Genomic DNA, 14,627 nt, shown 5'->3' on the forward strand with positions numbered 1-14,627 from the left:
AAGTACTTAATGGGAGAATTAGCCAGAATCAATGACAGTCTTGTGTTTCTTAAATTTATATGTTTGTCATATATGGCATATGTTCCTCAAGGCTAGTCACGTGTTTCCCTTTTGATTAGAACTTTACTGAAAACTGAGTACTTAATGGGATAATTAACCAGAATCGATGAAAGTCGGGTGTTTCGTCAAGTTGAATTTTTGTCATATATGTTATATATTCCTCAAGGCAAGTCACGTGTTTCCCTTTTGATTAGAACTTGTAATGCAAACTAAGTACTTAATGGGATAATTAACCAGAATCGATGATAGTAGTGCGTTTATTCAAATTATATCTTTGTCATATATGTTATATTTTCCTCAAGGCAAGTCACGTGTTTCCCTTTTGATTAGAACTTGTAATGCAAACTAAGTACTTAATGGGATAATTAACCAGAATCGATGATAGTAGTGCGTTTATTCAAATTATATCTTTGTCATATATGTTATATTTTTCTCAAGGCAAGTCACGTGTTTCCCTTTTGATTAGAACTTGTAATGCAAACTAAGTACTTAATGGGATAATTAACCAGAATCGATGATAGTAGTGCGTTTATTCAAATTATATCTTTGTCATATACGTTATATTTTCCTCAAGGCAAGTCACGTGTTTCCCTTTTGATTAGAACTTGTAATGCAAACTAAGTACTTAATGGGATAATTAACCAGAATCGATGATAGTAGTGCGTTTATTCAAATTATATCTTTGTCATATATGTTATATTTTCCTCAAGGCAAGTCACGTGTTTCCCTTTTGATTAGAACTTGTAATGCAAACTAAGTACTTAATGGGATAATTAACCAGAATCGATGATAGTAGTGCGTTTATTCAAATTATATCTTTGTCATATATGTTATATTTTTCTCAAGGCAAGTCACGTGTTTCCCTTTTGATTAGAACTTGTAATGCAAACTAAGTACTTAATGGGATAATTAACCAGAATCGATGATAGTAGTGCGTTTATTCAAATTATATCTTTGTCATATATGTTATATATTCCTCAAGGCAAGTCACGTGTTTCCCTTTTGATTAGAACTTGTAATGCAAACTAAGTACTTAATGGGATAATTAACCAGAATCGATGATAGTAGTGCGTTTATTCAAATTATATCTTTGTCATATATGTTATATTTTCCTCAAGGCAAGTCACGTGTTTCCCTTTTGATTAGAACTTGTAATGCAAACTAAGTACTTAATGGGATAATTAACCAGAATCGATGATAGTAGTGCGTTTATTCAAATTATATCTTTGTCATATATGTTATATTTTTCTCAAGGCAAGTCACGTGTTTCCCTTTTGATTAGAACTTGTAATGCAAACTAAGTACTTAATGGGATAATTAACCAGAATCGATGATAGTAGTGCGTTTATTCAAATTATATCTTTGTCATATACGTTATATTTTCCTCAAGGCAAGTCACGTGTTTCCCTTTTGATTAGAACTTGTAATGCAAACTAAGCACTTAATGGGATAATTAACCAGAATCGATGATAGTAGTGCGTTTATTCAAATTATATCTTTGTCATATATGTTATATTTTCCTCAAGGCAAGTCACGTGTTTCCCTTTTGATTAGAACTTCTACTGCAAACTAAGTACTTAATGGGAGAATTAGCCAGAATCAATGACGGTCGTGTGTTTCTTAAATTTATATGTTTGTCATATATGGCATATGTTCCTCAAGGCTAGTCACGTGTTTCCCTTTTGATTAGAACTTTTACTGAGAACTGAGTACTTAATGGGATAATTAACCAGATTCGGTGATTCGGGTGTTTCTTAAAGTTATTTGTTTGTCATATATGTTATATGTTCCTCAAGGCAAGCCACATGTTTCCCTTTTGATTAGAACTTTTACTGAGAACTGAGTACTTAATGGGATAAATAACCAGATTCGATGATTCGGGTGTCTCTTAAAGTTATTTGTTTGTCATATATGTTATATGTTCCTCAAGGCAAGTCACGTGTTTTCCTTTTGATTAGAACTTTTATTGCAAACTGAACACTAGTTTGATAATTCATCAGAATGGATGGTAGTCATGTGTCTCTTCAAGCTATACTTTAGGCTAAATTTTTTACTACAAATTGAACACTTGTGGGGCTTTTCATCAGAATGGAATATAGTAATATGCCTCTTTAAGTTACCCACGAGATTGAATTTTTTATTGCAAACAAGACACTTGTGAGGTTTTTCACCAGAATGGATTCTTAGGTGAATATTCCCGTAGTACTTAGAAGAAAAACTCTTCTGACATATATTACACTTAAATGATTCTCCACTGTGTGTTTTTCGATGCAAAGTCAAATATTCATTTGAGGAAAAGATCTTCTTACATATGTTACACTCATGTCGTTTTTGACCATTGTGGGTGGTCATGTGGCGGTTCAAGCTCCATAGTAGACTAAACTTCTTACTACACACTAAGCATTTATGAGGTTTATCACCAGAATGAATTCTTAAGTGAATATTTCTGCAGTGCTTTGAAGAAAAACTCTTCTTACATATATTACACTTAAATGGTTTTCCACTGTGTGTTTTTTGATGCATAGTCAAATGTTCCTTTGAAGATAACATCTTCTTACATATGTTACACTCATGTCGTTTTTCATCTTTGTGGGTGGTCATGTGACGTTTCATGTTCCATATTAGACTAAACTTCTTACCACAAACTAAGCATTTGTGAGGTTTATCACCAGAATGAATTCTTAGATGAATATTCCTGCTCTGCTCATAAATAAAGGTTTTCCCGCATATTTTACAGTCAAACAGTTTTTCTCCACTGTGTATTCTTTGATGCAAGCCCAAATACTGTTTTGACGAAAAACTCTTCTTACATATATTACACTCATGTACTTTTTTACTATTCTGGAGAGTCATTTGCGTCTGAAAGCTAGTACTTTTTGATATTTTCTGGGGAAGAACTAGCGATGTATTCATCTGTAAGTCTAATTCAGTCATTTTTGGTACATAATGACCCTGTAAAACTAAGTGCTGCTTCATATCATCAATATTTTCATGTAAACAGATGGGACACTTTTTTTTCCTTCCCATTTTATGTTCTATAAAATGAGCAACAAAACTGAAGTAGTCATTAGTTACTACTGGGCACATGTCACACTCTATTCGTGACAATTCCTCACAGCCTGTGTTTTCGTGAAGATCTAACATCAAAAAAGATGTCTCTGTTTTACCACAAGAGCCACAACGCCAAATACCAGCTGTTACTTCTTCTATAAATTGTAGTCTTAACTTTTCTAGCACAACGGTTGGATTTATGTCTGCACGTTTTATTTGCTTTAGACCATCTAAATGAGAAATTGAAGAGCTCAACGCATCTAAAAAAGAAGAGGAATATAAAAATAAAAAGATAAAGGAATATTCAATAAAAATTTATTACTGTAAAGGAAGAAGAGAAATATACTATTATTGTAGTAGGTTCAACTATTATTATTATTGTAAAGAGAATCTATGGCTTCTCTTTCTAATCGTTCAACTTTTATTAACGCAAGAAAAATTTACATTACAATATATATAAATATAAATATATATATATATATATATATATATATATATATATATATATATATATATATATATATATTATTATAATATATTATTATATTATAATAATAATAATACATATTATAATACCATAATATCAGCAACAATTTGATACCGATACCATAAATGTCATTTTGCGATTCTCCATTTCAGCAGACAGTCTCAAAGACAAAGGGACCATTAGCTAATATTTTCTGCACCACACGAAGCTTCCGATGCAAATTCAGCAAAAATACATAGAGAATTTATTATATGTCAACAGTTCGAAAAGCTAAGGAGAGTTTAAAATCAACAAAACCCATAATTTGGGTTTGAACACATTATTTCTGGATAATAACCTCTCAATAAAGTAGGCTTCTACCTGGACGATTTTCCCTAGAGACACTTATAATCCGATTGTTTATGTAACTGCTATTGACATTAAATCCCCTGTGATTTAGTGACTTAATAAGTACAGAGTTGTGAAGAAAAATATTCAATTAGCAGTATCTATTAGTGAAAGTTCTTAAGCCAAATTGTAACAATTGTAATAACGGGCTTGGATACGGACTTGATAAGATAAGACTAATTTTTGCCTGTGATAATTGTGTGTGACGTTATGCATTCGAGAAAGGATTATTCAAACGGACATTGTGTAATCGCTCTGGAATAATGGCGAGCGGAGAACTGGTTTATTTGCCAGTTCTGAACTTTTTGCAGTTTAGCCGAAATAATGGTGTTGATGATGATCTTATTATTCGGCATGCCTTGGAATTCTTCGATGCAGCCGGCTGCAAAGTCTGCTTTTTGGAACAAAGTTTTGCCTGGAGAAATTTGCCCAAGACGTGCAGGAAATAAGGCTACACAGAGTCATTTACGTGATATTCTTGAGCTGCTGGCGAAATATGATTCTGAAGATTTAACCGTACCCACGTATGTTACCTTGTCAGCTAATGAAGTTCCTTCGGTTCCTGACCTGATGTTTTCACATCTATCCTCGAAGCTCACGCGAATGGAAAAAGTCCTTAATGCTGTTGCGTCTCGTGCGGAAGTTTATGATAACCATTTTCCACCCCTTCCTCAACTTATTGAACCAAATTTCCTAGCGACTATTGTGGTTTCCAAGATCCCTGCTTCACTTGACAATCCAATCAAAAGAAAAGAAATGCTGGATAAAGTTACTGGTCATGAATGTGTTAGTAGCGTAAAAGCAAAAAAAGACCAACTGATTGTTCATATAGACAAATTTGCAGTGAATGACTTTTGCTCTTCGATTAAAAATACGGTAATATCTTGTGCGACTAAGATTGTCACAAAAAAAATACTTGGAATTGTTAAAAGGAATTCCTCTTGACTTTGATGTTGACCAATTCTGCAGTGAGCCAGGCATAGCATCGGCTAGTCGTTTTAGTGCCTCTACAGTTGTCAAGATTGAATTTAAAGATCTATTGTCAAAGGCTCGGCTGCTAAAAACAGGGCTAAAAATCGGCTATGAACTTATTCGCGTTTCTGACCCCATCTAGATGCTGTCACAAGTGTAGATCCCCCAGCCATGTCCAGTCCGCCTGTTCCAGTTCAAATCCAAAGTGTGCAATCTGCTCAGGGCCTCATGTCTCTATGAAGGACTCTCCCTGTAAACTGCCGGCGAAATGTGTGAATTGTGGTGGTCCGCATGTATCGTTTAGCCTAAAATGTCAAGTCCTTAAAAAAGTGATTTCTGCTGCCAAGAGATGGCTCGCTCGATATCCCTACTCTCTTTTAATATTAATGGCACTAAGGATAAAGCCTCTGTGATCGACGAGTTCACAAATGACTACGCTATAGTCTGCTTACAAGAACACCTGCTCTCTTCCACCAGTTCCAGTTTCCTACAACGAAGTACATAACATCAGTTATTTCTTATAAATGCCCAAACAACTTTTGGCAGGCCCTCTGGAGGGCTTGCATATTTTGTGAAGCGAAGTTTAAGTGGTCTAAATTCCACTTTATGCTCGAACGATCATTTTCTTGCCATCCAGTTAGGCAATACTGTTATAATTAACACTTATTTGCCACATAATGCACGTGGAATTGATTCTATGACTCGGTTCGCTAAAGCTTGCTCCTCGTTATGCTCAGCTGTGAAGCAATTTGCTGATTCCGAACTTACATATCTGCTTGTTGGTGACTTGAACTGCAATATTTTAGATAACTCGGCCAGAACTGACTGTTTGTTAGATTTAGTTCCTGATTAAAAAAATTGTGCCAAAGGATCAGTCCTATGCTAACATTTATCATTCAGGAAGTGTATCAAATATTGACCATGTAATCTGTTCGCCAAGTCTCATTATTTCTGAAGTGCATGTCCATACGGATGAACAAGACATTGGTCATATGCCGATGTCATTTACGTTTTCCCTATCTGATGTTCCTGCATATTCCTCTGTTCCTAAGCCCTCACGGTGTTTCGACAAGCATAATTGGAATCGTGGAAATATTGCCCTTTACGCTGTGACGCTTGCTACACTACTTAGTTCTATTCGTATTCCGTTTCGTTTGCTCCAGACGCGGGTGCCTGTGAAAAATGTGATTGCCAATAGTAACCTGTACTATTCTCAAATTATTTCTAGTTTGAAAAACGCTGAGTCTTGTGCTGTCTCTTGTGAACGAGTTAGGTTAGGGAGTCGTCAACCTGTGTGGAATAATGATTCAGAGTTGAAGTCGATTAAGAACCGTGCAAAATTATGGTTGCGTATATGGTCAGAATGCGGAAGGCCTGCTTCTGGTATTGTTTTCAGTATTAAAAATCGCACTAAATCTGCTTATAAGAAATACCTTCGTGCAGTGTGATTTCGGGGTCTTGATTTTCCATCAAATCCAAGTGATTGGAAGAAAGTTTCAAATTCTAGTAAAATTATTAGTAATGGTCCTGGCAATTATATTTCTAAGTCAGCTTGGGAATCGCATTATACTGCTATTTGTCCCGGATTGATTATGCAGGTCATCCACGTTTTTCAGCTGTTTTGAAACGTATGCTACCGTCTGCTCTATCTCAGCAGGATATATTACCGATATCCGCTGATTCAATTTACCTGGCTATTAAAAGGCTGAAGTCTAAACAGTTGACACCGATGGAATATCAGTGAATCATTTAAAACCTGATTGCCCCCCTTTAACTACTTTTTCAAATTTGTTTGTGTTGTTCTGTCGTGCCGGACAGTTTCTTGTGTGGCAGAGTTACTTCTATTTTAAAAAGGGGGAAAGATCCATTTTCATGTTCATCTTATCGTCCTATTACTGTTTCTTGTACCTTAAGCATAGTCCTTGAGTATTTACTTCTCCCTTCTATAACAGATAATATAAATTTTGGAGTTAACCAGTTTGGTTTTCAGCGTGGTCTAGGATGTCAGCATGCCCATAAAGTTCTTTCTACTTTGCTTTCTGATGCTTCCGGGAAGGGCTATGATCTTTATTTTTGTTCTTTAGATCTATCTAAGGCTTTTGATTCTGTAGTTCACCCCTAAGCCCTCTTTTCTTTGCTTAAATGTGGAGTGAATGTTTCTAATGTTTCTTTATTAAAATTTTGGTATGGTCATTCTTTCCTTCATTTTAAATCTTCTCCTTCTGATCCTTCCATGCTAAAGATCTCCGTAAGACAAGGTGTGAGACAAGGTGGAGTTTTATCTCCATCAATTTTCAAAATTTGTATTGCTGATATTTTAAATAGTCTTCCAACAACTTACCTTTTAGGTAGTTCAAATGTCTCATATCTTGCTTATGCAGACGATATTCTGCTCATTAGTAGAACTAAATCTGGGCTTTCGGCTTCTGTTCGTTCTATCTCTACTGCTTTCTCGAATGCAGGTCTAACCCTTAACCCCAATAAATGTGAATCCCTTCATTTTGGTCCTTCTCCTAACCAATCTTCTAGAGTTAATTGTTCTGAATTTAGCATTCCGTGTGTGACTTCTTTAAGGTGGTTGGGCATTACCCTTACTAACAATTTAGACTCTTTTCGTAATAAAATTGTTTCTGATGCTAAGGTTAAACTTCAAGTGGGTTATTCTAAAATTGTTGCGAACAGGGGGAAATACAACCGCAAAACCCTTTCACAAATTTATTCTTGCTTTTGTGATCACTCGGTCTTATATCTTTCTGGATTGTATCCTGTTTTAAAAAGAAAAAATTTAAAGGCTCTCAAGTCATCATATTTTCATTTCCTCCAATTTTTGTTATATCTTCCTCCCTGGTACAAGAACAGTGATATGGTAACAAATTTCGGGGCTCCAGATTTATTAAATAAACTTAAAGTGCTACACCAGAAACTATCCGACTCGATACATTTTACTATTAACCCTTTTCATGGTCTTCTAAAATGTTTTCTACAGTAATTTCATGTGTTATCAGAATTTTTTTTCTGTGTGTTTGTTTTATACTCCGCTGTTTAAAGTGGGTCACAAATAAATTATTATTATTATTATAATCTGCTGCTAATTGTTAAGCGAAAAGCTGTCTAATCAAAGTACATAAATAATGTACTTTAAATGTACTATGTACTATGTACATTAAATGTACTTTAATTGTAAATGTACTATGTACTATGTACATAATAATGTACATAAATAAAGTAGCATAAGTAATGAACATCCTGTGTCGGTAATGATATCAATCAAGGCAGTTAGCACAGCAATAAACTTCCAAAGCTGTCAAATTAATCATTAATACTTCTTTTTAGTTTCCATGCATGTATACTAGAATACTTTTCAGGGAGTTTCCTTTTCTTAACTATAGAAATAAAATTCCCCTCCGTTTAATCAGAAGAAACAAAACTCGTACTTTCCAGTGACGTAAGTTTCATTAGATCTGAATATATCTATTTCTGAAACAAAACGAGGGACGCTACATGGTTTTTTCTAAGATTTTCAGGAAAGCAGATGTCAGCTTTTAGTTTTCTATTGCTTATTCTGATCTCTTATCAAAGCTATCAAAGCTATGACAAGACCGTCCTATCAGTTCTGAATAATTTAGCCACATGAACTAAAAAATATATTTATAATTGACGAGATAGGGTGATCATTTATGGTATCGAAGGGTCTTAAAGGGTCTTAAGACTTAATATTTGGGCGCTAACACTAGAGAAAATATTGCCTACTCAACCCTCTTTCTATACATAATTTATTTAAAATAAAAAACTGAAATCGATTTATGATTCAAGTAGGAGTGAAAAATCATGTGACAGTAAAGAAAAGTTCAAAGGACTGCTAAAAAAAAGGTAAATTTCATTAACAGGTCTTTATTAGATCAATCACAATCAGAAACATCTATATCAATCTTCAAATACCCCCCTTGTATCTCTGGCCATGCACCCCCTTGTATCCCTGGTCATGGAGCCTTTCGAAGGGGAATAAGTGTCTTGTAATTCCATTTTGAATTGTATTTTGTATTGTATTGAAAAATAATAATAAACTTCTTCTTCTTCTAATAAATAAAAAAAATTGAATTTACAAATGCAAATCCTATCAGGAGCTTTTAGTCCACAACTTAGTTTCAATAAGGAATTGAATATAATAAATTGAAAATAAGGTCCCAACACCAGATTAGTAAGAAAGTTAGCCGGTTAGATTTAAATCAATCAGACTAACCTTCAATTCTTTCCACTGGAGTAATAGGTGGATTAGGCTCTACCTGAACAACATCTTCGGTGTTATTCAACAAGATGCAACTAGGTTGTTCGTGATCCATTTCTGGAAGAAACGTATGTTTCAATATTACTGGTAACGCATAATGCTCTTATTTATAGGCTAAAAATAAAAATTGTCATGTTTTGAGCCTATCTTACATTTGAATAGCAGAATCAGAAGAATGACAACTAGGCTTCATTACACCAATTTATTTTTGTTTTCAGCAAATATCGAGTAACAAAAATGTAATAAGAGGAATATAATACTCAGTAAATTACCGAATTCTGGTTAAAGGTAAGGTAAAGAATACGGCATTAGACTTTACAGTCCCTACCGGCGGTGTTAATCTTCGTTTCTTGGCCCTTCAGCCAGGAAGTGCAACGGGGGGTTGGGGGGCCAACCATCCTGTGCTTTCGCACACCCTTGCTGTTTACCTTCCCCAGATTTCTTCAGGTACCCATTTAGAGCTGAATCGACTCTGGCTGAGCTTACAGAGTCGCGCCACTGACCCCGTCCCAAACTAAATAATTGGGTACACAAGGATTCGAACCCTCGCCCTCTTAGACAAAGGATCTACATAAAAACTTAAAGTTGGCCTACATAAAAACTTGAACGAGTGGATTCCTTAGAAGATGAACTTTTGGGGAAAATGTCTGTTCTGAATAATTTAGCCACACGAACTAAAAAATATATTTGTAATTGACGAGATAGGGTGATCCTTTCAGAGGCGCCATTTGGGCCAAATCTTGGGGTGGGCATGGGGCATTTGACAGAACTTGAGACTTTTATTATGTTTTCAAAGTTTACAATGATCAATAGTAAATAGCGTAATTACCCCAAGGGTTGTCAGGTAATTACGCTCTTTGGCTAATAGGCGTGCAGTTAGTTCAAATCATTTGAACAGAATGGATTATGTTGGACATAATGGATAACTATGGCCGGAAAAGGGCCCTTTGTGGTGGAAGCTTGGGCTCCCCTGGAAAATCTGGGGTGGGCATTTACCTCAAAAACGTCTTTGCTGTTATCCAACAAGATGCAACTAGGTTATTCGTGATCAATCTCTGGAAGAAACAAAAGTATACTTCAATATAACTGACAACGCATAATAAACTTACTAATATGCTAAAAATAAAAATTGTTAGGTTTAGAACCGATCTTACATTTGAATAGCAGAATCGGAAGAACAACATTGAACTGGGCTTAATTGCATGCATATATTTTTGTTTTCTGCTAATATAGAGTAACAAAAGTGTAATAACAAGGATTTTTTGTCACCCATACGATACATAAAGTAAACATGGTGGAGTAAGAATAAACATGAAAAAACACAAAGAGAAAAACAAATACAAACATAAAATCAACAAAAGAAACAGATTAAGACGGTGGCGAGGGTATAGGCACGCAGAAGCTGTACTGAAGAGTCTTCTGTGATGAATCTCCAACTTTAAAGTGACATCAATGTTGAGAGTTTCAGGACATAAAGAGAGGGATGTTGAATTAGCTAAAAGGCGCCCAAGAAGGCGTCAAACTGCAAAGTTATGTCTATTTTTCCTACACAATTTCTGCAGCACCAAAAGCATCCCATAAATTTATTTGATTACCATTTGTCTTAAAATTGATGGAAGGCACAACAAATATGTCTCCAGGGAAGACATGAGCCCAGCAACCTCTGGGACAATGCGTTAAAATGGGCAAAATGTTTAGTTTTTAATGAGAGGGAGGAAGTTGCAAAGTCAAATTTAAAGCTTTGACGGTTTTAGGCCCTAGCGTTTATACTTCTCCATTTCTGTGAGATTTTTGAAAAAAAAATCCTTGAAAATTTGAGGATAGTGGAAGCAGGGCCATATCCAAAATTTTTTTTGGGGGGGGGTACAATTTTTTTCTATAATACATTATAAACTAGTCTATTTTCAGTTTTGTTATGTTTTAGCAAGTCGGACAAGCATATTTTTTTTGGGGGGGGGGATCAGCCCCCCCCCCCCAAAAAAAAACACCCCCAGGATAGGGCCTTGGGTGGAATCACTGAACAGATCGCAACTGATGAGCAAAAAGTAATTAAAGAAGGAGGTGATAACCAACTCTCATCTTCCATTCTTGACAGACATCTGACAGTTATAGATAGCCATGGAATTGCTGTGGGGGGTTTTAAAATTTCTTTTTTCTGAATTGGCAGTGCGGCAGCGGAGTGCATTTGCCACTTTGATGATAAATCACTGCAGTCCAGTATTTGCTCAGAAAAAATCACTCAGTTATAATTTACTGAGCCCCCTGGTCTTGTGTGCTTAGTGGGCATGCTAGTAAATCCTGACCTGGGTACTTTGAACTTTCGGATATCATTTTTTGGGACAGCAAAACATAAAAATTTCAGTTCAAGAAAACGGTAATATCAAGTAGTTTCTTGGGCTGAATTTTGAAATTTAACTGAATCAAAGAAATGACAGCTTTAAGGGTTTATTTCCAAAGAAAAATTGACAACGAATCAAAAAATTCTATACAGCTATTGTAAAAAAAGGCAGAGCCTTAACGAATGAAAGGACGTTGGAAGAATCTTGGTAAGATCTCAGCCCCGCCTCCTCGACCAACACTTGGATCCGCTAGTGCATTGGCCAGCAAATTGATAACGTTACTGGAATTTTGAGCTTACTTTTAGATTTAACAATTTATTTTACTAGGAGTTTTTACGGCCTAAATTTAATATTTACCGACAGATATTGTATATGTCCTTTTTTTTGTATTTCCGTTACAGAAAACAAAAATTAATGCATAGAATCAATCCTTAATTTTTTTTTGCAGTTCTTTTTCAATTTTTACTATTCAATTTGAAGGTGGAAATGTAAGGGCCATTACATGAAAGTAATATAAGTGCTATGTGCACAAAATTCATTTTTATGACATGAGTAAGCTCAATCTGTACTGTCAGTTAATACTGAGGTATATTTTAGTTTCTTTCAGAAGCTGAACGCAAACAATTTAGCTGTATCTTGAAACAAAACAGTGAAGATGTTCTTGGAACAGAGCCAACTCCAATGGATAGCAATAAAGGTTTGCTTGTTTGATAAGTTAAAAACCTCATGAGACATAGTTATTTGCTTGCTAAACACGGTGTTGGGATCGATTTCTAATGTCAGCGGAAACCACACTTCATCATATACTAAGAACTTCTTAAACTTCCTTCAATCCTAAATTGGGTTGATGAATAGCCAATAACGGTGTATAGAAAACATCTCTCTGTATTTAGCAAACTGCTACACAGGTCCAAATTTAATTGTATTTACAATCGAAGCTTAATATGGACTGAAATCGAAACACCAAAATTAAAATAAGTGAAAATCATCTCTCTTTGCGGACAAGGAGGTATTTACCAACCAGAAGAATCAAGGACGAGCTGAAACTCAATTTGGCAGTATTCAGTAAGTGAAATCAATGAGAAAGATTTTAAGATTGTCAGTACTATGGTAACTCATACAGAACAATTAATGCTTTAAGATTGGAAAACCAATGGATTTAAACCAAGGCCACAAAAGTAATTTATATACAATAAAAAAGGAAACTTATAGGGTGTAAAATGAATAATTATACAATCGAACATTCGTTCCCTAAGAGACATAACCATTTTCATATATTTTCTGACCAAAAGCAAATTCACTATTGGAAAAGGAGGAATGTTAAATCCTGGATGGGTCCAAAATGCATTAGGGTAATAAGGCCAAGTCAATAAATATCAGCACAAACTGGAGACAAAATCAGTTATAAACGAACAACTGAATTTGGAGATGCTTAAAAATAAAGTTCTTCGGATACATAACAACGCTTGGTAGATCTTGGTCTTGCTCCATAGAGCAAGTTGATACAGAGAAAAATGATGAACTTAATCAAAAGAAACTATTTCCATCTAGTTTATCAAAAAAAGGAATATCTATCATATCTCAGGAATTTCTAAGGGCATTAACTTCAAACATCCAGGGCTACTTTTACAGCAGGTCCAACTCTGACTGCACCTACTTGTTACTGCAAGCAAGATAGCTTGTGATTGCGAATACTTGCGACTGGGACTTCCACTACAAATACTTGCGACTGCAACTACTTCCAATTGCAGCTGCGACTAATTGTAACAGCAAATACTTACGACTGAGATTCCTTGTGATTGAAACTGTGACTAATTGTGAATATGGTTCTATTTCCGAATACCACAAATAGTGACTGCAAGGTTTTGCAACTGCGACTATAAATACTTGGAACTGCAATTACTGTTGAACATGATAAGAAATACTTTTGACTACGACAACTTGCGACTGTATCTCCTTGTGATTATGCGTACGACTGCCTATATCTGCGATAGTAACTGCTTGCGACTGACGCTGCGAATGCGACTGGTACTACTTTCAACTCCAGCAACAAATACTGCTACAACTACTACTTAGATCTAACTAAATTAAAAGAGTTTAAATGCATTCAGGTTGATAAAAGGACTTATCGGATCGGTAAACCTTTTTCGTCAGATGTGCTCCTGCCATAGAAAAGTAATCAAATTACTATCAAGTAAATTCTTAAATTTCTGGGATATCTTAGATTAATATCATTATAAATTTAACATTCAGCCTATTTTCATTAGCTCTTTCGTCATCCGATTTTCACTACTTCCATATGAAGTGGTTCCGGGAAAATATAGTAATAATAACTAAAGACATACTCAAGTAAACCCTTAAAGATTTCCAAAAAGTTCATGGTATTGCAAACCATGTGTAAACAACGGGAACTTCCATTATTTACAGCCTTTTTCCCAGAAGCTATAGCGTATAATATCATTCCCAAAGAAATATTCATTTAATCATGGCAGCTAAAAAAATGTGTTGAAGGTGAGCCGATGACCTTCCAATCTCTTTTAATTCTTAATACAGACACTGAAATTTGCAATCTAGTGAACTCTCTCCATACTTTCTATGAAAAATCATTTAGATTCAAAGCGGTCAGGTGCGAAAAAAAAATGACACACTGAAGTCATATTGTTCTTGGCTTAGGCAACACTATTGCAATGCCTATGACGATTTTACTTTTACATTGTATAATATAAGGAAGAACATCGTCTCGGGCACAATTTTATGTGCTTGTTTTTTTTCAGCGACTATTGATTAACTAGGATATAAAAGTGGGATGCATCCCACTGTAAAATCAGCTATTTGAAAATATAAACCTTCGAATATAGATTTGTGTCATTGGACGACCTTTTGACAAAAACGGTCATATAAGCCCCCCTCCCTCCCAATTCAAACAGTAGAAGTCCTTAACTACCACTTTGCGATAATTTTCAAAGAATATTAAGTAGATAAACAAATACCATAACAGAGTTAGGAGTTTGATAAATTTGATCTTGGTTATTGATTGCTACTGATT

The 14,627-nt window shown here is 35.1% G+C and overlaps 1 protein-coding gene across 1 annotated transcript in view; it reads right to left on the minus strand.

Annotated features, from left to right (window-relative positions):
- Positions 1 to 299: 299 nt before the first annotated feature.
- Positions 300 to 14,627, minus strand: part of LOC136037354 (uncharacterized) — a 49,401-nt gene continuing 35,073 nt past the window's right edge. The window contains exons 10-11 of the mRNA XM_065720048.1: positions 9,198 to 9,299; positions 300 to 3,371 (exon numbers count right to left, since the gene is read on the minus strand). Coding sequence (XP_065576120.1) covers positions 2,041 to 3,371; positions 9,198 to 9,299 — 1,433 coding nt within the window. The 3' untranslated portion in view covers positions 300 to 2,040. The remainder of the gene's footprint in view (positions 3,372 to 9,197; positions 9,300 to 14,627) is intronic.

This window comes from Artemia franciscana, chromosome 16 (genome assembly GCF_032884065.1).
Source record: "Artemia franciscana chromosome 16, ASM3288406v1, whole genome shotgun sequence".
Classification (NCBI taxonomy): domain Eukaryota; kingdom Metazoa; phylum Arthropoda; class Branchiopoda; order Anostraca; family Artemiidae; genus Artemia; species Artemia franciscana.